We start from the raw sequence: 23,397 nt of genomic DNA on the forward strand, positions 1-23,397 counted from the left end.
TAATATGAAAGTTTGATATTTATGTTAATTCCTGGATTATGTGATTTCTATTATTTATACCACCTCTAATACTTTTCTTTTTTTATAAGAAAATATGTTCTCTGTTCTTAACAGAGAAGAAGAATAAATTAAGAGTGATTTTTACTATTTCAAGTTTAGAATACACCAGATAAAAAAAAATTAGGTATGATGTTTGAAAGGAAACTGCTATTAAACTATAATCTTATCAGCATTAATACATATTACACCAGTTATAAATTTTGGTTCAGATATTGCTACTAATTAGTTTTGGCTGATATTGAAGTATTTTGCATGCCCCATGTATAAAAGCTGTTGGCCCATCTGTTAATAGGTTGGAAATGATTAAGGGATACTTATTTTCACTGTTGTAAAGGCCAAATAGTTTTCAAGCTGCAAATATGTGACAAAAAACTAACAGGGTTGCCAAGTTCAGGACCTGATTTTGCAGAAAAGTTTTGATGCCTGATACTGCCTTAGGCCACCGTATCATCTACAAACCTACAGTATGTATAGGCAAATATCCACCCTCCTTTGACAGGACCAGCCTACCTACTTTGTTCAAACGTAATTTATAATAGAGTTGCAATTTATTTTGATTTGGTTGATCTGCTATCAACCCAAGTCAAGAGGTTTCTGCTTCACATATATTGACCTGCGGTTCCCTGATACTCATATCTGGGTAGCTAGTGATATACAAGTTTGTGAAAAGAAAAGGAGGACTTGTGGCACCTTAGAGACTAACCAATTTATTTGAACATAAGCTTTCGTGAGCTACAGCTCACTTCATCGGATGCATCCGATGAAGTGAGCTGTAGCTCACGAAAGCTTATGCTCAAAGAAATTGGTTAGTCTCTAAGGTGCCACAAGTCCTCCTTTTCTTTTTGCGGATACAGACTAACATGGCTGCTACTCTGATACAAGTTTGTGGTTTCAGTTTAGTCTCCAAGAAATATTTTTACTATTTTAATATTTCATGTTATAAATTCACCAAGTAATTTCCAGGACTGGCATTCTGCATCAACACCACTACAACAGAGTTTTATCAAGGCCCTGGAGCTGCCACTGGAGCTGAGAGCATGCCGGCCTTGTCAGTGTGCCTAGTTCCACATCTACATGTAATATCTGAAAATCGTTCCAGGACTCCATGCAGATGAAGAAAAGTCAACATTAATTATTATTTAATATCTGTATTGTTATAGCACCTAGATTCCTCCACCAGATTCCCACTGTTATAGGCACTATGGAAACATCTAGGACTAGATGGTCCCATCCCTTACTTGGCCATGCAGGGAAGAGAGAGGGACTAAGACCCACTTTCTCTCTTACATCCCTGCTTGGATTGCATTGCAAATCTACCTATAGTGAGGATAGCAAGCGGACAAGCATGAAGAGTGGTGGAGAGTGGGAGGACACTGGTTCTTCTTCCCTCTGGTCAGGGGGTCCATCTTAACCTATTTTTTCTACAGAGCAATGGAGGAACTCAAGAAGGAATTGTGGTTCTGAGTGACAATTGGTTCTGTGGTTTGCTCTTGGTATGAGACAGCTTCTCAGGACAAGTTGTAAACTTACAATGTAGCCCAGGGTAAATTATAGTTCCTGTCCTAAATTATTATTTATTATTTGTATTATCATAGCCCTATGTGCCATAGTCGTGGAGCAGAACCTCACTGCGCTAGGTGCTGTACAGACACAGAACAAAAGATGGTCCCTTCCCCAAATTGCTTACTATCTGAGTATAAGACAAGAGACACATGGATACAAACAGATAGAAAGGGAAGTACATGGAAACAATGAGACAATATTGGTCAGTATGACAGGCAATGGTCTTGATACAGTAGTGACCTGTTAAATTTTATTATAGGCATCACACCAAAGGAGAATTTTAAATAGGGTTTTGAAGGAGTTTAATGAGGTGGCTTTGCAGATGTTTATGTGGAGCTGCACCCAAGAGTGAGGGGTAGCATAGCAGAAACTAAAAAGTTGGAAAATGTAAAAAGTGCGTGATGGAGGGTGGCATAAAGAGCCAATCAAATGGGAGTAGATATTTCAATAGTGAATGAGAGATGATAGATAAAGGGGGAAAAGGCTGCGAAAGTCCTTGGAAGTGAAGACAAGTAGTTTATGTTTGATAAAATAAAGAAGGGGGAGCCAGTGAAGGGATGCAAAAAAGGGATGACAAAGTAATGGGCTAGGATAATGGACTTTGCAGCAGCATTCTAAATCGATATGAGATGGACAAGATTGCATTTGTCAAGCCCAGAGAAAAGAATGTTGCAGAAATCAAGATGCAAGATGATTAGAGCTAGATGAGAATTTGAGCTGTGTGGTTGCATAGGAAAGGCTGTATCTTAAAGATGTTATGAAAAAAGAATTAGCAAGATTTAAATATAGCCGTGATGTAAGTGCCAAGAGATGTCCTAAAGAGTTTGCATTTTGCAAGTCTATAGAATTGTCCATCAGATGATCCCCAACTATTTCAGACACTCTTTGCAGTGTCCTTGAGCCATGAGAAACCTCAGAGAAAGAATGTGGGAATGTAGTGGGGTATACTGGTATGGAGAAGGGGGGGGGATGAGAGGGGATAAATCAACAACAAAAAATCTCCATCAACCCAAATCCCTAGTCACAAGGAACTTCCCTATAGTTCTACCATATAATCTCAGTCCTCCATTCCATCTGGACGAGGAATATTTCAGCCTAAGCTTTTCTCAAACAAACTAGACAATATATCCCTGTGCAGAGGACCAGAACAAGATCTACATCCCATTTAAATATCAATTATGTGTGAGATTTAAGGGATGCACAGGCCCTTTGTTGGACCTCTTCGTTTGGTGAATCTCACCTATTACATCATATCCTGCCATTTTCTCATATATACAGTTCCATACATTGCAGCCAAAGCTGATGGAAAGATATGACTCAAGCTTTCAGTTGTCACAGATAAAGAGTTCTTTGGAGATATATAAAAAGCATTCAAATAAAATATTTAGGGCTGTCAATTAATCACAGTTAATGGATGCAATTAAATAAAAACAAATTAACTTTTTTTTTAAATTAGCATTAATCGCACACCTCTGGCTGTGGCCAGAGAGAAAGGGAGACATGGCTGGCCTTATAGGTGCGTGAGGGGGACCACAACCCAGACTGCTGTGCTCAGGGGGGTGCCGCTGCATGCCTCAGGGCAGGGGTGCCCGTCCTCCTGCCACCCTGCTCCACTGCTGCTCCTGCCTCCTCCACCCCCACCCCACCCCCCCAGCTAAGCTGCTCTGGACTGGGAGCCTGCCTCCTGAGCAGAGAGGGGGTGGGGGCTGATGTTGGGTTGTTCCCCTCCATCCACCCATGTACCTGGTTGCTGATGCCCACTCAGGAATGAGTGCTGCTGCCTGCAACTGCTGCTGGCTGAAAATGCATCCAAGCTCCTAAGTGCTCTGCTTAAAGAGACAACGCTCCCCTTCTCCCCTACACACACACGCTCTCACACCAAACCAAAATCTAAAATGGGGCCCCTGGGGCCCCAGAGGTGGCCAGAGGTCTGCAAGATGGCAGTAGGCTCCGGCAAGATGCAATCCCCATGAGACAGCACGGAGCCCTCCTTGAGCTGCAAGCTGAGTGCCAGGTACCATGAGCTGCAGCAGCGGCGCAGAAGTAAGTAACATCCAAAATATTTAAATAAATGGCATTCTATTGTGGTTTAACAGCGCAATTAAAATTGCAATTAATTGCAACTATTTTTTAAGCTCGTGATTAATTTTTTTAATATCATTTGACAACCCTAAAAATATTCTATACTGGTTGTGTCTCTGGCTCATGAAATAATTTTTCTTGGTTTGATTTAGATTTAAACTGTGACACCAAGGGGGAAAGATGAGTAACTAACCCTGGATCTATTTACTTCATCTGCAAATTTAATTTTTAAATGAATAATATAGAGTGCTACCAACATGAACTTTCCTGGAAAATCTGTCAGGCACTTTCTCTAATGATTATACATCTTAGAAGTACAATAAATGAAAGGATTACCACTGAAATCATATTAATCTACAAAGGATTAACAGCATACTGTTGAAAGACTTCAATAGAGAATAAGTGATTTATTCATGAACTGCAATAGGACACTATCTGAGATTTTAAGAATGCAACGAACTATTCGTATATATTGTGCTGAAGGAGAGTATAGAAGCTGGAGCAACAAAAGTTCAAAAGGACTCTAAGAAAGAATGTTTATATAAAGAAAACACTTCACACTGTAGAGAATAAAATGGTTAGATAGTAACCGTGGAGTATAATATATCATATTATTTAGTCTTACTCCCTAGATATTATTTACTCATTTTCTCTCTGAGTTCTTGCCAGTTGTGTTCTCATTTTAATTTAGAATTTTAAACTTTTAGATACGTTATATGAAAGGTCTCATGTTACAAAAAGGAATTGAATCGTATTGAACTTCTGAACCTATTGGAATAGAGAATGAAGCGCCGATTTCCTACTGGTACTGGGTGTTCTCTCTAAATATGAAAAACACTCCTACTGCATATAGAGCCCCTTCTCTTTGGCAATATGCAGCTTAGCTTTTAAAATTTCAACACAAAACTGGAAATTATTTTCCCAGTATATTTCCCCTGTTTATAGCAGCAGCAATTATAGATAGCAAATATAGCAGTCAGGCATTTCAAGTTAATGACAAGCTGAGTTCACCTCTTCAAGGCAATCATCAGGGCTCTAGATTCAGTAGCCAGGCCTATTCATCTAATCACTTAAGCACATGCTCAATTTTAACTTGATTTAACTTTAAATCAATGGGATTTTAAAACATGCTTAAATGCTTTGAAGTTAAAATTAAGCAAGTGCTTAAGTGCTTTACTGAATATGGATGCAGTAATGAATCAGGACCCCTTGATGACTTCTAAGTTATTGCATAAATAAAAGCACACACACACACACTGTATGGATGAGAGGAATTTTGATTACCAGGTTATTATAATTCAAACTGACAAAATATGGATATGAAAAACAATATTTAAACACAAAAATCCATCTCAAATTGTTCACTGTTTGAATGTTCACAGATTGTAACTTATAATTAGGCCCATACCAAATTCATGGTTCATTATGGTCAATTTCATGGTCAGAGGATTTTTAAAATTGTAATTTTCACAACTTCAGTTATTTAAATCTGATATTTCAAGGTGTTGTAATTGTAGGGGTCCTGACCCAAAAAAGGAGTTGTGGGGCAGTCACCAGGTTCTTGTAGGGTGGATTGCAGTACTGCTACCCTTACTTCTACATTGCTGTTGGCGATGGCGCTGCCTTCAGAGCTGGGCAGCTGGAGATCGGGGGCTGCTGGCCAGGAGCCCAGCTCTGAAGGCAGAGCCGCTGCCAGCAGCAGTGCAGAAGTAAGGATGGCATGGTATGGTATTGCCACCCTTACTGCTGTGCTGCTGCCTGCAGAGCTAGACCCTCAGTCAGCAGCTGCCACTCTCTGGCCACCCAGCTCTGAAGGCAGTGCAGAAGTAAGGGTAGCAATACTGTGACCCCCATAAAATAATCTTGCGACCCGCCCCCCCTCAAGTTCCTTTTGGGTCAGGACCCCCAGTTTGAGAAATTCTCGTCTCCTCTGTGATATCTGTACAGTATAGCGTAAAAGCACATAAAAGACCAGATTTCATAGGGGGAGACCAGATTTTACCATCCCAGACACGTTTTTCATGGCCATGAATTTGGTAAAGCCCAACTTATAATACTCTAGGGAAACAAAGTGCTACTTTAAGACCAGCTGCTAAAGTTGGCTCAAGAACAGTTCCAACTTCAAGCTAGAAGACAAAGCAATTCAATGGATTGAACCCCCAGGGCTAATCCTACAATTAGTTTCATGCTCTCAGTGCCCACTGGTGCTAGTGGGAGTTGAGGATGCTGAGCAACTGAAAGGATTATGCTGTTGGACCACAACTGTGGAGTTTTACATCATAATATTCAAAATCTAGGATGTTTGCTTCTTTTCTGGAAATCATTTAACCTCTAATTAAGGCAAATAAAAGCTCTCTCTTCCATCTCACCTTTACAAAATAACCAGAAAAACAATACAAAAACAACAATTGGCTATGACTTTCCAGAAAGATTTGTACAAAAGAAGCACCTGCTAATCTTCCTTTTTGATTCAGGAGCAATAGTTACAGCTTTCTTTAATTTGTCATCTTGTAAATCTGTTGTTATCTAGAAAGACAGAGATAAAACTAGTGAACTCTACAGGAGAAATCCATGACAATTCATACTGCCAAATATTTTAAAAAAATATAAATATTAAAACGTTTAATTTACACAGGACTTTGTTGAAAGAACCTATGCTGCTAAAATAGATAAACCTAGTCTAACCATAGCAGTGAATGGTAGTAATGAGCCAATCAACAGTCTGCCTTGTTTCTAGATTGCAGATTCAGAAAAGTCTTTTCTTTCTTGCCTCCACAAAACAGTGGAACAGAGGGAAAATTCATTTGAATAAAATTCTACAAATACTTAAATTAAGACAAGACAAAAAAAGGATAGGGATTGACTACCACATTTTTCTTTTTAAACCAGTTAGTTATATATTACAGGATGACATCAGGCTCTATATTTTCTTTAAGATCCAGCTCTAGTGTTGCACCATGGTTATTTTCATCTTCTTTAATGGGATAAGTTACTTGTGAAAGGCTTTCATATAATATGGTCCACCAAAGATACTGCATGCAGTTGCAATATCTGTCACACTGGGCTCTCCACATATAGGTGAGCACACTCTGAATCTTTGGGAGTGGAGATTGGTATGTTAGAGAGACAGAGAGAGAGGGGGATTCTCCTTTGTCAGGACCAGACTAGTTCACAACTAAGTGTCGAGAGAGCAAAGGTGAGCTATCACATTTGTAGAAGATATGTAGAGGAGAGATTTGTTTTTTCCCTGAAAAATACTTTTCTAAACATAAATAACTGCCATTTTGCTAACTATTCATTTCAAAACTAAACATTAACATAAATTATAACATTTTGATGAACAGGACTGCTAATAAAACAGTAACACCCTTGGGACTTAGTAATATCATCTCAAATATTTTGTACTTTCAGAATGAATTGATCCCTTAAGTACTTTTTTTACTGAGTATCCTGAAGTATGCTACTTTCCCTCGATTTGTATGTCAGAGTCACCCCTTAGAATGTAAAAGGGGCAGGGGTGAGGAGCACATCATAAAGTTTTGTTGTTAAAAGTTTGCACAATGGTACTCTTTGCTACACTCTCACAGCAAGAGATTTAAAAGCCAGCTTTATCTTCCCAATACCTTCACAGTGCAGCAAAGCATGTGTTTGACTCAGAAAGAACTGTACCTACATCACACTATGATGATCCACTTGCCAGTTCGTTCATTCTGTCTCTCAGTTACAAGATGAATTTAACTGGCTGTTATAGCAATATGCACTGTGCTGTTTAGAGAAGAAATTGTCTCACCTAGATATCTTATACTGAGTTTCCCCTCCACAGCCCTCCAATAATAGTGTTCTCCCATCACCGTCTGCCACCACTCTTCAAGGCCAGTTCCTCTCTACAGCCTTCCGAAGGTCCTTCAACCTTATGATTATCCAACAATCACAGCTCCTTTCCTCCACTTCTCATTTTACCTTTAAAGATCCAGTCATGAGGTTCAGCAAGTCTTGCAATCTTTCTTCTTGGCTTGACCCCTGCTAAATTCAAAGCCTTCTGTCTGAAACAGGAACACCCTACAATAAAGACCTTCCTCCATTTTATAAGCCACCTGTTATCTTCCTCACCAGCACAATCAACTCCTCTACTGCTTCCCAGTCCTGTTGCTCCCCAACCCACTCTGCCATCTGCATGGCAGGAATTCAGAGAAAAGCTTACTAAGTGTTATAAGTCTCAGCTTTGTCTCACAGGCAGTGATGATTTGTGAGCAGAGTAATTATTCCAGACTAAAGCCACTTTTATTCCAAAATAGAGTGTCCACACAAGAAGCTATTCTGTAATAACTTATTCCACTGTACGTATGCCAATTTTCCCTTGTAGACTAAGCATAAGGGGTTATTCAGTAAGAGTTTAAGGTTCTTTATCCAGAGCAAGAATTTCAGTCCTTTTATTGTACCTCAAAAACAACAGCTTTAGCTTTAAATTAATCTAAAATGGAATGAAAAGGTTTCAAAATGTCACTTTAAACAGCTCCAAATTGTGTGAAATACGGAGATTTGGGGGGATTTTTTTTTTTTTTTTTTTTTTTTTAAGACCAACAACATTTCAGGAATTTGACTGAGAAAGTCTTGAGAGACTGAAAAAAGGTGAGTGGGTTAGAATAAAAGCTGAAAGTCAACACTAACTATTGGATAGCTGACGCTGTGCTCTCACCTGCTACATTTTTTCACGTGAGCTATCTCAGGCTTTGTTCAGTTCAGAATATCACATTTGTATCACAGAATAAGCCAGTTTGTATAGGGAAATTCAAAACTATGGAGCCACCTTGTTTAGACAGTACTATTGTTTGCCAGCCTTGAACCACAGCGCAAGAGTGCAAGTGCTTGCTCATAACTAAAAGTGTATTCGTTTTAAAGAACGCTCTTCCTCCTGTTGAAGGTCATGGAAATAACCCTACTGAAATAAGAATTGTGAGCAAACCCTAACTACATCCTATACGGTCTCAATGAAAACAACTCAATCCAAAATAATGGCACTCTAGTAATGCTACAGTTCGCCTATACAATCCATTATCCACTTTCCCATATGCCTTTTAGTGAAAAATGTTGTCAAATATATTTAAAAGTTTAATGAACCCATTTAACTTTTTTGTTTCTTAATTTTCCAAAGAGTACATTAAAGCCGTTCTAAACAAACAACAACCCTACCCCGTGTGTGTAGACGTAAGTGAGGCTACAGGCACTTCCTGGGGCTGCTCATTGTTTTCTCACAATTTGTATTCTATGTCTGGTGCATTTTCTGTCATAAAATGAAAGCAATTAGAACTGTAAAAATATTCTACAAGCTGGTTTTATTTCTATGTGAAACGTGTTCACGACCAAAAGCTTGTCTTTTCAGATGGCTTTATTTTTGGTCCTGGTTTAGATTTAGTTTGTGTTTCAGTTTTTCCTCTGTTAATTTGGACTGTTCCCTTTTAATTGGATTACCTATTGTAACTAAATTCCATGCAAGTGAAAATGCCAAAAGTTAAACACACCTTGCTTAAACACTAACTTACTCACCTGAGACTTGCCTGTTTAAGGCCTACATAGAACATTAACCCAGTGTTCACAGCAGTTGTTAGCAATGGGTTCCCCAACCCAATTGTGAAAACTGCTTAACTGCACTGTAGAAAGGACAGAACAATTTTCAGAACCGTTATAGAAAGTATCTCAATCATGTTCTGTAACAGGAAAATGGTTTTGTCCCATACAAGATAATCAAACTGTCTTCACCACAAGCTCAGGAGCACCTGTTGCTCACAACCATTGTCCACAATGGGTCAATTCTATAATGTAGAGTAGGGTTTAGAGTCAATGCCATCTTCTGTGGGTCTCCCAAGAAAGCTTTTTTAATCACCGTTTCTGATATGATAAAGGGCAATACTGGAGATTTACTGGCAATTATATTCCCTATGAGAGGCCAATTGTAAAATACAAAAATGAAGACTAGTGGCATGAGCAAGAGATCCCAAAATACCTTCATATGTGTATGTATAGATTGATACTTTACGCCGACATCTACATTAGAAGCTAGGGATGTGATTTCCTGGCTCATGTACACATACTCATGCTAGTTCTCATCAAACTAGCAACAGTATACATAATGCAGCTGTAGTAGCATTGGTACCTGCAGTGATGGCGTGGCTTAGCCGTGCTGTGTACAAACCTGCCTGAAACCAGTGGGTATGTACTCTGCAGGGTTAAGCCTTGCCTTTGCTGCTGCTACCCACACTACCATGGCTACACTATTTATATTCGCTTGTAGCTCGATAAGAGCTTGCACGAATATGTGTACACGAGCAAGGGAATCACCCCCCTGGTTAGTGGTGTAGACATAGCCTACGACACATATCTGCATGGATATTTTGTCTTCTATCTTTTGTTTTACAGTCCATGTCTTATTTTAAGTATTGTGACTATTTAATTTAGCAATAATCCTATATTCAATATTATCTACCTCCAGATGAAATACACTCCCCAGTTGTGGTTCTCACTATTGTCTTTGAGAATCAACTGACTCATAGGGTAATTCACAATTCTGACCAAAAAAACAAGACAAGAGGGAGAGTGCTTATGGCACAAAGGCTGGATTCAAAGCATTTTCCAAAGGATACACAAAACAATTGATTATATCCACCTGAAAGTTTCATTTACTTGAGTCACCATCATTAAAAGAGACATTTAACGATAACATCATGAAATTGCAGAGTTGCTAGGGTTCCAGCTGCGACTACCCAGAATCCTGTCCAAATCAACTTAAGCTATCAAACCTCTGCCCTTCTTTCATACTTTGTTTTATTCACAGATCGAGCCCCTCCTTTTAAGAACAAAAGGAACATTTAAAGAAAAGAAACCCTCCCACTTTTCGTACTGCAAGCCTTTCAACCTTCACAGGAATTCCCAGATAAGCTGAAATATGTAAGAAAACAAAGATTTTATGAAGTAGAATAATATATTCAGCTCTGAAAGTTAAAGATACTTGCTACTGTAAATACTATAAATAACCTGTAACACACTGTACCTCCTAACCATTTTTGCTAAGAAATAAAATATATTTAACTTTTGTTAAATGATTTCATTTCATTTCAGACTTTGCATCAGTTGTAACTGTACAGACTGGAGTAAACATCACCCTTTGGAGTGCTGCATGTTTTTCAGTATTTAATGTCTAAGCATTGTTTTTAAAATCACTGAGACTTGAATTGTTACAGTCCTATTGCTACACCTCATTTCAGAGGGCTGGATCAGTTTCTGCATTTTTTTTTTTAAGCCCAGTAGAGGAAGCCTCATATTGATGAAGAGTACAGTGTAAGATAAATTTGGCAAAACAAAATGATTGTGGTAACAAATGATGTGAATAACAAACTGGAAATAGATCTAATTCCTTCTCTCAAAGAAAGTTTGGATTGTCTAGAAAAAGGGATTTAAACATGTGATGATAGCATGTATTAGCTAACACATGCTAATTAACATGCTTTAAATGTCTAGTGTAGAAAGACCTTTAACACATGCGACACTGGTCAAGTTTAAGCCTAGTCTCCCTGGATACATGGAAGCATTTGAAAGATTTTGGTGAAATTAGAAACATGACTAGTATAGCCTTCTAATGAGAAGCCTCAAAAGAAAAACACCATTAAGTGTACATATTTCTCATGCAATACTGTATTAGAAGTGATTCTTCATTTATCAGCTGAGAGCAGTTTTACATACCTCCTTGTCAGATTCTTTTATTATTGGCCTCTTTTGCTTCGCTTGTTTTTGCGCATTTAAAGGTTTCTGTGATACCTCCCCTCTCCAGTCCTGGTATGCTTTGCCTATAGAAAGATCAACACAGTTTAGAATAATACATTATTTACCCAAATTAAGTGTCCACTAATCCTACTGGGCCAAATACAGCCCTCATATTAGTAGGTGCAACTCCCAAAGATATCTATGGGAATGGCACCCACTTACTACAGGATCAATCTTGTAAGCGGGAACTACTTCCACAGCAAACTTCAGATAATTCTCACCCTGCCTGGGATCTGGTTGAATGACAACAAAAGTAGTAAAATCTCAAACATTGTTCCCCATGGGATCTGGTTTAATCCAGTCTCCCAAATAGTTTTCAGACAATTATAGAGAAAATTCCATTTCTGCAAGCCTTCTCCTCGGGCTTAGCTCAACATTCTGTCACAAACTAGCAACAAAGATCCCCCCAATAGCCTCTTTCTCTCCAGGTATTCTACAGGGAGATGCCCACAAGAAGTTCTCCAAATATCCCATCAGACCAAGGAAAAGGAAACTCCCGTATATTCCTGCTTCCTTTTCCAAGCATGCATTACTGCAAGATTTATGGTTCTCAGGTGTCCTGAAATTACCAGCCAGAATGCCTCTATACAGGGCAAAAACCAGAAATGGGGCTGAGGTGGGCCTGGAATCCATTATAGAATGTCAGCTTGCTCTGTGATACATCTATGTGTCTGTCTAGATCAACACAGGGTATGTCTATATTGCAGCAGGAAGTGTGCCTCCCAGCCTGGGTAGACAGACTCGCAAGAGCTAGGCTCTAGCTAGCATGCTAAAAATAACAGTGCAGACACTGCTGCATGGACTAGCTACCCAAGTACAAATCTGTCTGACCACCTTAGGGGCTCGCACATGCCAAATGTCCACAGTGCTATTTTTAGCATGCTAGCTTGAGCAGTGTTTGTCTACCCAGGCTGGGAGGCACACTGCCAGCTCCAGTGTACATACCCCGGGAGCCTTGTGCCAGATCTCTATTTAGTTCATAATCTAGTATAATCGTATACTATATTTAAAATGTCCTAACAAGTAATTATTTTTATAAACATACTTTTCTGTCTTAAAAACAAAAGAAAGGCTATGCATCAGCTTGTGTTGATTTACATATAATATGATTTTTTCCACTACTCTATGTTGGCTCTGAACAAACCTTTACCTGTCAGTTTTACCTGTCTTTTTTTAAGATGTTATGAGCCTCCACAGTTTTGAAAGTAGCAGAGTTTTGATTACGTAACCGGGGCATCATTTGCTATGGGGCAGGGGTGGCAGTGGTCCTTGCAGACCTTGGTTTGTATTACCAAATTTTAATCGCTCTTAGGCAACTGGCACTGTGGTGTCTTCTCCAGGTCCGTGGGGGCAGTTCTGGGGCAGGCCAGGCCGGGGCTCCTAATCACCACATTTCTGCATCTTCCCTTCCCCCCGTTTGCTGGACAGGAAGTAGCAGATGAAACCTGGGCCAGAGCTGAGCATGAAACAAGGTAGGCCCCAATCCCAGCTCGAGGCTGGCCTTTGGTGAGACTCAGCCCACTGCCCCAGCACAGTGCCCATCCCTATTCCCAGGACAGGACTGGGACACCACCTTTCTGCCCTCTCTGGAATTAGACCAGCCTGCTAAACCTCCCTGAGCAACTGCAGCCTTAGCGGGAAGGTGTAAGCGGGGATGCTGACACAACTTTGCCCACAACAATATTTTTCTGAAATGATGCCCCTGTTAACTTAAAGCTTAATTCAGTGAAAACTACTATACATTTACTCTAGATCATAAGTCCATCACAAATCTACCTAGGTGACTCCCAAAACTACTGGGCTAAAAACTATGTAGGGGTTAGGGAGGGGGCACCATTACCACCACCTCAGTTTTTCTTGAACAAGGATTGACCTGGCTTAGGCACACAATTCCAGGAGAGGTTTCACAGCTGTGAATCGCAAGTGAAGACAGGCATCTCTTTCTGAGCCAGACTTAGATGCCCAAGTCCTTCTGAGACGTGGGGCATAAGCCACGACCCTCTCCTTAGCATTTCCTACTTCCTAGTTTAGGTGATTCCCAACTTGTTTCATTCACAAAAGAGATGCTGAATGCAGGTTAAGTTGAACAAGTGGAAATGTATTAAGCCCATTCGACTGCTCTGTTCATGTGGCTAAGAAGCTTCCAGCCTAACTCACCAGTGTTCCCCATTACCCTGGTGTCCCATCAATAATAGTCCTTCCAGGGAACACTGGCCTTCTGATTCCAGTTCCATTTATCAGGATTCATCCTTCCTATTTGATAAACATTTGAATATAAACATTAAAACAAATAATTGACACCCAAACCCTCATCCCCTGTCCCCTCCAGTGGAGGATGCTAGCATTTAGCCAATTTGGAGTCTCATGTTTATCACAGACTCATCTGGTTACATAGTTTGGGGTTTGTGGGCTGATTACATCGATGGTCACCCAGTAATAGTGCAGTGATAGAATCACTCTACTCCAAAAACCACAACCAGAAGCTCTCTCTCTATTGGGGTGTAACCCTGTTCAGTTTCTGACATGGCTCTGCTGGCATAAGTGACCAGCTGCTCCTGCAAAAGAGCTAAACCAATTCTTTCTCAAATTAATCATGCTGGAGTGTCAGTGGCTCTCCTGGCTGGTAGTACTTCAGGATGAGGGCATCTGTTATTGTTTGTTTAAGCCTGTCAAATACTTGAAGTTGGGGACCTGTCTAGTCACACTCAAGATCCTGCCTTCTGAGCTGACTATAGGTTTCGCCAATGCAGCCAAGTGAAGACAGAAAATGTATCATTCTTATGAAGCAATGTGCCCCTTTCACATCCATTGGAGCTGGCAAGTTTCTGACTGCCTTGAACTTGTTTGGATCTTCTTTCTGTCTCTCTGCTGTGAACCAATGTCCAATGTATGTCACTTCATGCTGTTTGAATTGCATTTTTTCTGTATTGAGTTCAATGTTCCTGTCCCTGCATTGCTGTAGAAAAGCTTGTTTTCTTTCATGGTCCCATTGAGCTTCTGTATCATTGCTCCTTTCACCTGTAACAAGCATATCATCTACAATTATCTGAATCCCAGCACTCCTTCCAGAGCTTGGGAGAGTCTTCTCTGGAACACCTCTGGTATTGGACTAATGCTCATTGGCATGCTCAGCCATCTGTAGTGAATAAATGGTGTTGCAAAGTTTGTCAGCATGCTGGACTCTTGATCCAGGCTTGTGTGCTAAAACCCGTTCCTCACATCATAGATCATGACAAGTCTGGCTTTGGAAAGTTCTGGCAAGATATCATCAATTTTGGGCATTGGATACTGGAAATGGTTTAATGCACAATTCAATGGGTTTAGATCTATGCAAATGTGTAATTGGCCTGATGGCTTCTTTACCACCATCATGCCGCTTACTCAGGCTGTGCTGGTTTCTATAGGTGCTATGATACCCCTGCTTTCCAGCTCCTTGCATACTGGATTACATAGTGCCACTGTAATTTCCGACATAGTAAGAACACAGGTTCCTTTGTGGAGCCTACTTCCAGTTTCCGTTTTCCTTTGAGGCACCCCTCATCTTTGAAAACATCCCCATATGCTCTAAAATTGCCTCTGTTGTCCAGGAGACTTCCCCTTTTGCTTTTTGCACTGTAGCTATAAAATTCTAATGCTGAACCCTGATCAGATCCAGGATTTGTATTGCTGTATTCCCTAAGAGGGGTCTGTGGTGCTTACCATCCACCAGCACAAAACTTCAGTTGGTCCCATATGTTGTTTTTCAGGAAAGTTGTTATGAGGTCAGTTTCCTATGGCCTGCATTATTCTCTCATTGTACATAATTAGAGTGCGCCTGCTCAATCTGTGTTCACGTCAAATTCAACCTGAGGAATCACACTGCAGAAGGCCCCACTCTCCAGCTGAAATCACACAGCACATTTCCCTATTAAAATTGTTGTATGCATGGAGGTTGGCATTGCCCCTTGTTGCTTGCCTGTCCCAACAGCTTGAACTTGATGCTCTCTCAGACTCTAAGAGAAAGCCACAATGTCATTGCAGTTATTTGATGTGCTATCCTCCACTTGTACAAGTCTGACCAAATCGTCCTGGGACCTTTCTCTGCTTTTGCACACACTGTTAAATGGTTCACCTCGCCGCATTCTTGCAATGATGTCCTAGTTGGGCCTGTTCTCTTTTATCCAATCATGCTGTCTCCCACAAAAAATGCATCTCACTGTGGGTATGGAACCCTGGCCACCTGCTCTCCTTCTCACTGCATGTACTTTGTGGGGTATTGTGCCTCCTAGGGCTTTCATCCTTTCTCTTGAGGCTTCCACAGCATACCAAGCATCTGTATAATGTAACATCAACTTCCTAGAGCAACCGGTCCCAAGATGGTGATCCCAAGTGCTGGAGACTACCCTGTCCTGAATCCGGGACTCTGCGAGGTCCCCAAAATTGCATGTAGCAGCCAGTGTGTGTAAGGCAGTAACATAAATGTTATCTCTTCCCTTTCAGAAAGGTCTCTTGTGAATAATCTGTGTCGCTCCACAGTTGCATTCTGATTAGAGGAGCAATACCTCCCCGCGGCTCCAATGGCTACTATAAGGATTGAGGCAATGGTGAACAGCAGCCCTCTCTGCTTTGTCCCCCAAATAGATAAAATAATAGTTTTACTTTCCTGATGTTGATCCCTCCTGCCTGGCCAGGTCTGCATACAGTTCAAACATCTCCTTCCACTGGGTCCATCACCGGGTTAAGTTTAGATCTGCAAAATTCAGGGCTTCAGGGGCTTCACACTGATTATCATGACTCATGCTGCCAGCTGCTGCACTTCAGAGAACTCACAGCTCAGATGCTGTCACCATGTTTCATTCACAATGAGTGAAGCTGAATGCAAGTTAAGTTGAACAAGTGGAATTTTATGTCCTTTGGACAGCTGTGTCCATGTAGCTGAGTTGCTTCCAGCCTAATTCTCCAGTGTTCCCTGTTATCCTGGGGTCCCATCAATAACAGGTCACTCCAGGGAATATGGGTCCTCTGACTCCAGTGCTACTGATCATGATACACCTCTCAGCATGCTGGCTTCTGTGAACGCCATTCTTCTGTGCCTAACGCTCCCCATGGATTTATGGGGAGCCTGGTCACCTAACACAAGGCTGTGAATTTCACTTAGCAGCAGGACACTTAAAAGTTAGGCACTGCCACACTAATGTAGCATTAGTGTGAATTCCTCCCTTGTGAATTCCTCCCTATCCCTCCCTTCCCACCTTTTGTGCCACTTCTTACAAACAAACAGCTGGCCCTTTCATTTCCCATTCTCCACCTTGGTAGGAAGATATCTTTATCTTGCCCTTTACCATAAACAACCTTTCAGTGAGGCCAGTCAGGAGTTGTTCCATTGACTTCTACTTAAAAACCAAACAAAGAAGAAATTAAGAGCTAGCAAGGTTGATGCTGAAATCCTGTGGAAGCTATAAAAAGATGGGGAAAAGTAATTTTTATAATCATGATTCTCAGCAGCACTCTCATCCCTAATGACCATTTAATTCAAAACTTGTGTTATCTTTTTATAAACTCTCAACTGTTTCATGCCTTTTTTTTAATTGGACATTCAGTTTTAATCTTCAGGTACTTACAAACAATTAATAGCTGAAAGATAGAATTAGCACTTCATACTTTGATTATCAGGGTAATTAAAAAAAAGAGGAGGATCCTAGTAGTCAATTTAAATCCTAATTGTTTGAATAATTAACTGTTGGAGGGTTGATCTGAACTGTTAGATTTCATCTGTTATATCAATTTAAAATTGCAGAAGCTAACTAAACAGGTAAAAACACTGGATCAGATTGTTATTTCCACTGAATCCCCTTTGCACCATTCTGGCCATGTAAAGGGGCCTTAGCGTGAGCATGAATGTAATTATGCCCACTTTAAGGCCTTTTACACTGCCAGAAATGGTGTAAATAGGCTCCAGTGTAAATAAGAATCAGGCTTATTAGGAGAACCTGCCTATGTGATTGCACTGTCTGTATTTTTAGGTTTATAATTTAAAAAAAAAGCCACCAACACTTAAATAAGTTTTACACCAACATTCTTGTATTTGTCAGGTGACCAAGGGATTCAGTAATAATCAAATATGTCCCATGGGATAGGGGGCTGTTATATTGTTACAAACAGTGCCAAACTCAGATGCTGTGCAGCGAAGAATACATAAGTTGCTCTAATTTACAAGGCTATGATGTCATTGAGAGTTCTCTGTTAAGATAAGGTGCAAGAGCATTTAGGGTGTCATAAGAAATCCTAGTTGCTATTATGTACTGGTTTTAAAAGATATCTTAACACACTATGTTAATATGATGTGGCTTTCTTCTTTTTTAAAAAATGTGTTTCATCTCAAGGAGGAACAGGACTCTTGTGTCTCAAGCACTGGGCTCATGCTCAGGAGATTTGGGTTAAATTCTGGTTCTGCCACAGATCTCCTGTGTGACCTTGAGCAGATCAGCGAGGCCCAGATTTTTAAAGGTATGTTTAGGTGTTGCAGCATTCATCGTTACAATGCCTAACTGATTTATGTACCTAATTTTTCAGTAGGACACATCGCGATCTTCCCTGCCTGTTTTAGCTGCCCACATACATAAAGCACTGGTAGAAATAAAGGCACGAGCTGACCCCCTTATTTAGCCTCCCCCTTTTAAGAACAGCAGCTCAGGTACTGTTTCTAAGATTGCCGTTATTGTTAGTGATATGTTTCCAGTGCCTAATGGCCAACTTAATGTGAAATGGTTCATATTACAGATACAGCCACTCAATCAGTACTAATTGTACCTTTGTTGTCAGCCTCAGCAGCACGCCCACATACTCAGTGGGTATGTGGAATATATCCCCTCTCCCAGAGATGGTCCCTGCAGAGCAAGGTTGAGCGATACTGACAGTTGAATGAGTGTATCCACTTTAAGGCTATTCTAAAATATTGCCACTTAGTTTGGAATTGGAATAGATTCTGCATTTCTTTTAATTAAAGAATTTATGAAACATCCTCAAACAGACCAACCAGACTTAAATTTTTAGCTACTACTTTAGTGTCCAAGTGAAATCCTCATTTTGTTTACTTAGTAGAAATGTACCAGACAGACTACAAACAGAGAAGAACAAAGCCTCAGAAAATGCATTTACAAAGGTTTGCTTTTCAGGATTGATATTACAAGTAATTAGCGTGACATTTAATAAATGACATTTCTAAGAACTGCTAAAGCTAACTTAACAGGCAAATAAAACAGCCTTGTTTTGTTTTTAAAAAGCTATTTGCATTGTAGCACATTTTATGCAAAGTGTTTTTGCCAACACATGTTTAAAACATCCTTTGTATACATCAAGCTTACTATTACAGTGTTCTCAACTTAGCACAAACCCCGATTAAATGAATTGTGATAAAAAAGGAAATATATTTCCATATCCCAATTCAGTCAGTATATACTGTAACTGAATGGACTCGTTCTATAGTTAAAATAGATTAATCCTTGCTTAATGTAATGCAGTTTTTCTAAACATAATTCAAGCAGTAAACAATTCAGTCTCCACTTTAGTTTTTCTTTGAATAAAGAAGAGTGAGATATGGTATAATCACATTTTGTACAACTCTCTCTAATCCTCAATATCCAGTTAGGATAGTAGGAAATAATGGTAGCTGCTTTGAACAATCTGGATTTATCCTTGAGCCCTGCTACCCAGTGCTGAAGATATATTTGTTTATATAAACCATATTTTAGTGCCTTAAAAAAACAAAGCGATCCAGGATATTAATTAGAAATTTGGTTGTCTTTGCTGATCTAAAAGTTTCGCCATGTTAAGGAGAAAGTTAAGTGTCCTACCTACATCATGGATTCATCAGCGTTGTTTTAGTACTTAAGAAATCTTGAAGCCTCTTCACTAGCCTAACAAATTTCACTGTCACTTGCCTCACTCTGTTGTTTAGCTAGCATAATTAAAATTGACAGCACAGGAGAGGGGGCGGAGCGGTCAATCTGGACTGCTACATACAAACTGAGCTCCCACAAAATGGCCTTATAAACCATTTTTTGGCAGGAAGTGCATGATTTAGGATCCTGAGTGAAATCCTGGCCCCATTGAAGTCAATTGGAGTTTTGCCATTGTTTACAATGGGCCCAGCATTTCACCCAATCTCTCTGCTATGGAATTGTGGCTAAACGGCATGGTTCCACCTATAGTAAAGTATACAAACTTATAAAAGCTAAGGGAAAGGAACTGTGAGATAGCTGAATAACAGAGGTAAGAGATAGTAAATAATATTAGAGTGAGTGTCCTTGAGGCAGGAATAAAATAGGATATTTAAAACTATTTGTAAAGCTGGTTAAAAAACAACAGCTTTTGTGACATTAAAAAAGGACATTTTTATTCCAAAGGTTTAAAAAGGGAATATTTTATCTGAAATTTATCATAAAAAGAATTATTGAAAAATTTCATTTAGAAAATTTTCAGAAGGGGAGGCTTCCTCCTCTTCCCCCCGCCCTTCTATTAATTTTGCAACCCACCTCCCACCCCACCCCAAAAAAAAAAAAAAGAGGTGGTAGGGAAAGGAAATAGAAAATGAAAAATAAAACTTCATTGTCAGGTATTGTCAAAAATAAAATGGAAAATTTTGGAAAAAACTAGAATTTCTCATGAAAATTTCCATTTCCTGTAAAAGGCCATTTTTCAAATTTTTTTTTTCAATTTTGACCAACTTTACTATTTTGGCATAGCATGGGAACTAGGGATTGTGGGGGTGCTGCAGCACCCCCAGGTTTTACGCAGGTCTCCACTCCGGTCCCACATGCATGGTCCTGGCTGCCGGCCCTGTGCCCAGGCTCTGCTCCTGGCCCCGCCCCCACCTGTTGCTCCAGCCTCAGCCCCCTTACTTCTGTCCAGGTCCCCCCTTCCCAGAGACACAGTCCTGCTCCTGGCCCCAGTTGGGGTGGGGGGGCAGACAGGGGTAAGGAGGCTGGCTTTCAGGACCTCCACTATTAAAAATGTTCCAGCACTACTGTATTTGGGCCACATTTTTGAAGATTTAGAAATATCCATTAAGATTGGTAGAGCATACATAGAGCCTTCCATTGCCCATCACTGCACAATTACTGTATGGAAATGAAGATTATGACAGTAACTAGGATTCAACCTCACTGAAGTAACATTGGAACTGCAAAATCCTACAGAGGCAGGAACAGTGGCAAAAATACCAGCAGCTTTTATGTACCAGGCTGCTTCTAGGGCTATCACCTGTGGAGTTGGACCAGTGTAGGAGCAATCATGGGAGATTTCCCTAAAAGTCTTTAGCACAAAGATCTTAGATTTCCACACACCCTCCATAGGGCTTTCTCCATCTCTCCCTCTTTTATGGGTCTTTCTTTTCTCTCCCTTTTCTCTTAGAGTCTCAACCCAAGGTTTTTCTTACCACAGAGCTCTCCCTTTCCCTCTCCCTCTCCCCACCTTTTCCTGCTTACCTCAAGTCTCACTTCCCATCCATCCTCAGAGTGTCTTTCTTGCACTGGTGTGTCTAGCTCACTCTGATCCCAACCTTCATGCTCAAGTAAACTCAGGCAAAAGGGAACCCATTCCTAACTCCCCAGTCAGGCCCTATTCCATGGATGTCCTTTGCCTTGATCATATAAGTCTTTCCATGATTTAAAGTACTCAGTCTGACCCCTAGACGCACATGGACAAGTTCCATAATAGTGAAAATGCAAAGAAAAGGTGGGGAAAGAGTCCTGTATACATATAAATGTATCATGCTCCCTTAGAAAAAGCCCTTTGAATTGCAGACTCTTCCCTTCCCCTACTCTTGTCACCATGGGTTATTTTTTAAATGTGTTTTTGCAGCAGTTCTTCACTGAAGTGAGCAGTGCTACTTTGGGACCTTGGTACTTGTGCAGTAATTACTATTCTTCAGTTCTGTATTTAATAGGCAAGTGAGAGTACTACTAAAAATATAGCAGTGCTCATAAAGATTGTCTACTGGATCCTTGTAGGAATACATCTGAAGATGCCATCCCAAAAACAAGCTCTGTTCACTTCGGTGGTGTTTTTTGTTAAGGGCTGTTGCAAATGAGAAAAAAAAACAGGACAGAAAGTACAGGGGAAGGAATGAAACCTGTGGTTCAGAATGTCTCTGCCTTTGCTACAGCAGCAAAAGTCTATTTTATCATATATGCAGAATGAGCTTATTTACTCAAATACTTCAGAAACTATGACCGCTCTAAGGGCTCTAAACTACCCTTGATTTCATTGTCAACAGAATATTTAAATGCCACGAGCAATGTAGTATGAATGTCTTTATTAAAGGTCAGATTCTTTTCCTGTCCGATGAGATGAGATCTTGCCGCCTCTTTCCTTTTTATGCTACAAGTAGTTCTTGTAAGTGCTCTGCTTATTTGAACCACTGTGTTTTTTCTCTTTTTCCCGCTGCATGACACAATTTCAGTCAGTACCCTCCTTTACAAAAAGAGGGGACACTTTAGATCCTTTCCCCATGAACCAGCTCCATTAGATGAGTATTTTCATATTATCAAACAAGTGTGTTTGTATGATAGATCTATTTACATGAACTGTGGGGAATCTAGCAAGAAAAATATTTTTTTCTATCTGCTTCCTGTTATAAAGTGGAAATGAACCAGAAGCACAAAGCATAACACCCACAAATTGCATAAGATATCTTGAAAATGTAGTGGAACTAGTGCTAATTACCACAACACCACCATTTTATAAAACAACAAAGTGACTGAAAAGGAAACTACATTGGAAACTAAAGATGACAGCATATCTTCATCTAATACTATTCCCTTCCCTTTGAAAATTTGGTCATATCCTTAATACACAAAATCAAGAGGTCTGAAGTCTATTGCTAGATCTGCCACAATTCCAAAAAGCAAGACACTTATTCTCCTTATGCCTCAGTCTTCACATCTATAAAAGGGACTGATGATACATACCTACCTCATTAATGTATATCAAATTATTTGAGACCTTCAGATGTTAGGTACTAGAGAAGTACAGATATTATTGTGATTAGTAGTTAAAATTTATCTCCCTACTGCAGATCAGAATGCATAAAAATAATACATAAAAATGATAGGTTCTAAATTAGCCGTTACACAAAGAGATCTTGGGAGTCTTCATGAATAGTTCTCTGAAAAAGATCAGCTCAAATGTGCAGCATCAGTCAAAAAAAAAAGCTAAAAGAATGTTAGCAATCATTAGGAAAAGGATAGATAAGGCAGAAAATATCAAAATGCCACTATATAAATCCATGGTACACCGACACCTTGAATCCCACATGCAGTTCTGGGTCACCCCATCGCAAAAACGATATACTGTATTAGAACTGGAAAACATATAGAGAAGGGCAACAAAAATGATTAGGGGTATGGAACAGCATCCATATGAAGAGAGACTGGAACTGTTCAGCTTAGAAAAGAGATGACTAAGGGGGGGATATGATAGAGGCAGATAAAATCATGAATGTTGCAGAGAAAAAAAGCATTATTCACCCCTTCACATAACCCAAGAACCATGGGTCACCCAATGAAATTAACAGGTAAAAGGTTAAAACAAACAAAAGGAAGTACTTCTTCAATGAACAGCTTGTTGTCATGGGATGTTGTAAAGGCCAAAGGTAGAACTATGTTCAAAAAAAGGAATAGATAAATTCATGGAGGATACGTCCATCAATGGCTGTTAGCTAAGATGGTCAGAGTTGCAAGCCCATGCTCTGATGTTCCTAAGCTGGGCCTCAGGGGAAGAGGTGGGGCAGTGGTGGGGCCTCGGAGAAAGAGGCAGGGGAAGGGGCCAGAGTGTTCTTTTTTCAGCAATTAGAAAGTTAGCAACCCTACCTAGGTATGAAATGAGTAGGGAAGAAAA

General features: G+C 40.0%; 1 protein-coding gene across 1 annotated transcript in view; it reads right to left on the minus strand.

The window, feature by feature from the left end:
• IQCM (IQ motif containing M) overlaps positions 1 to 18,082 on the minus strand; it is a 118,515-nt gene extending 100,433 nt beyond the window's left edge. The window contains exons 1-4 of the mRNA XM_077816150.1: positions 18,061 to 18,082; positions 11,440 to 11,543; positions 7,816 to 7,875; positions 6,155 to 6,231 (exon numbers count right to left, since the gene is read on the minus strand). Of these exons, the coding sequence (XP_077672276.1) occupies positions 6,155 to 6,231; positions 7,816 to 7,875; positions 11,440 to 11,543; positions 18,061 to 18,082 (263 nt within the window). The remainder of the gene's footprint in view (positions 1 to 6,154; positions 6,232 to 7,815; positions 7,876 to 11,439; positions 11,544 to 18,060) is intronic.
• Positions 18,083 to 23,397: the final 5,315 nt, after the last annotated feature.

Source organism: Eretmochelys imbricata, chromosome 4 (assembly GCF_965152235.1).
Source record: "Eretmochelys imbricata isolate rEreImb1 chromosome 4, rEreImb1.hap1, whole genome shotgun sequence".
NCBI lineage: Eukaryota > Metazoa > Chordata > Testudines > Cheloniidae > Eretmochelys > Eretmochelys imbricata.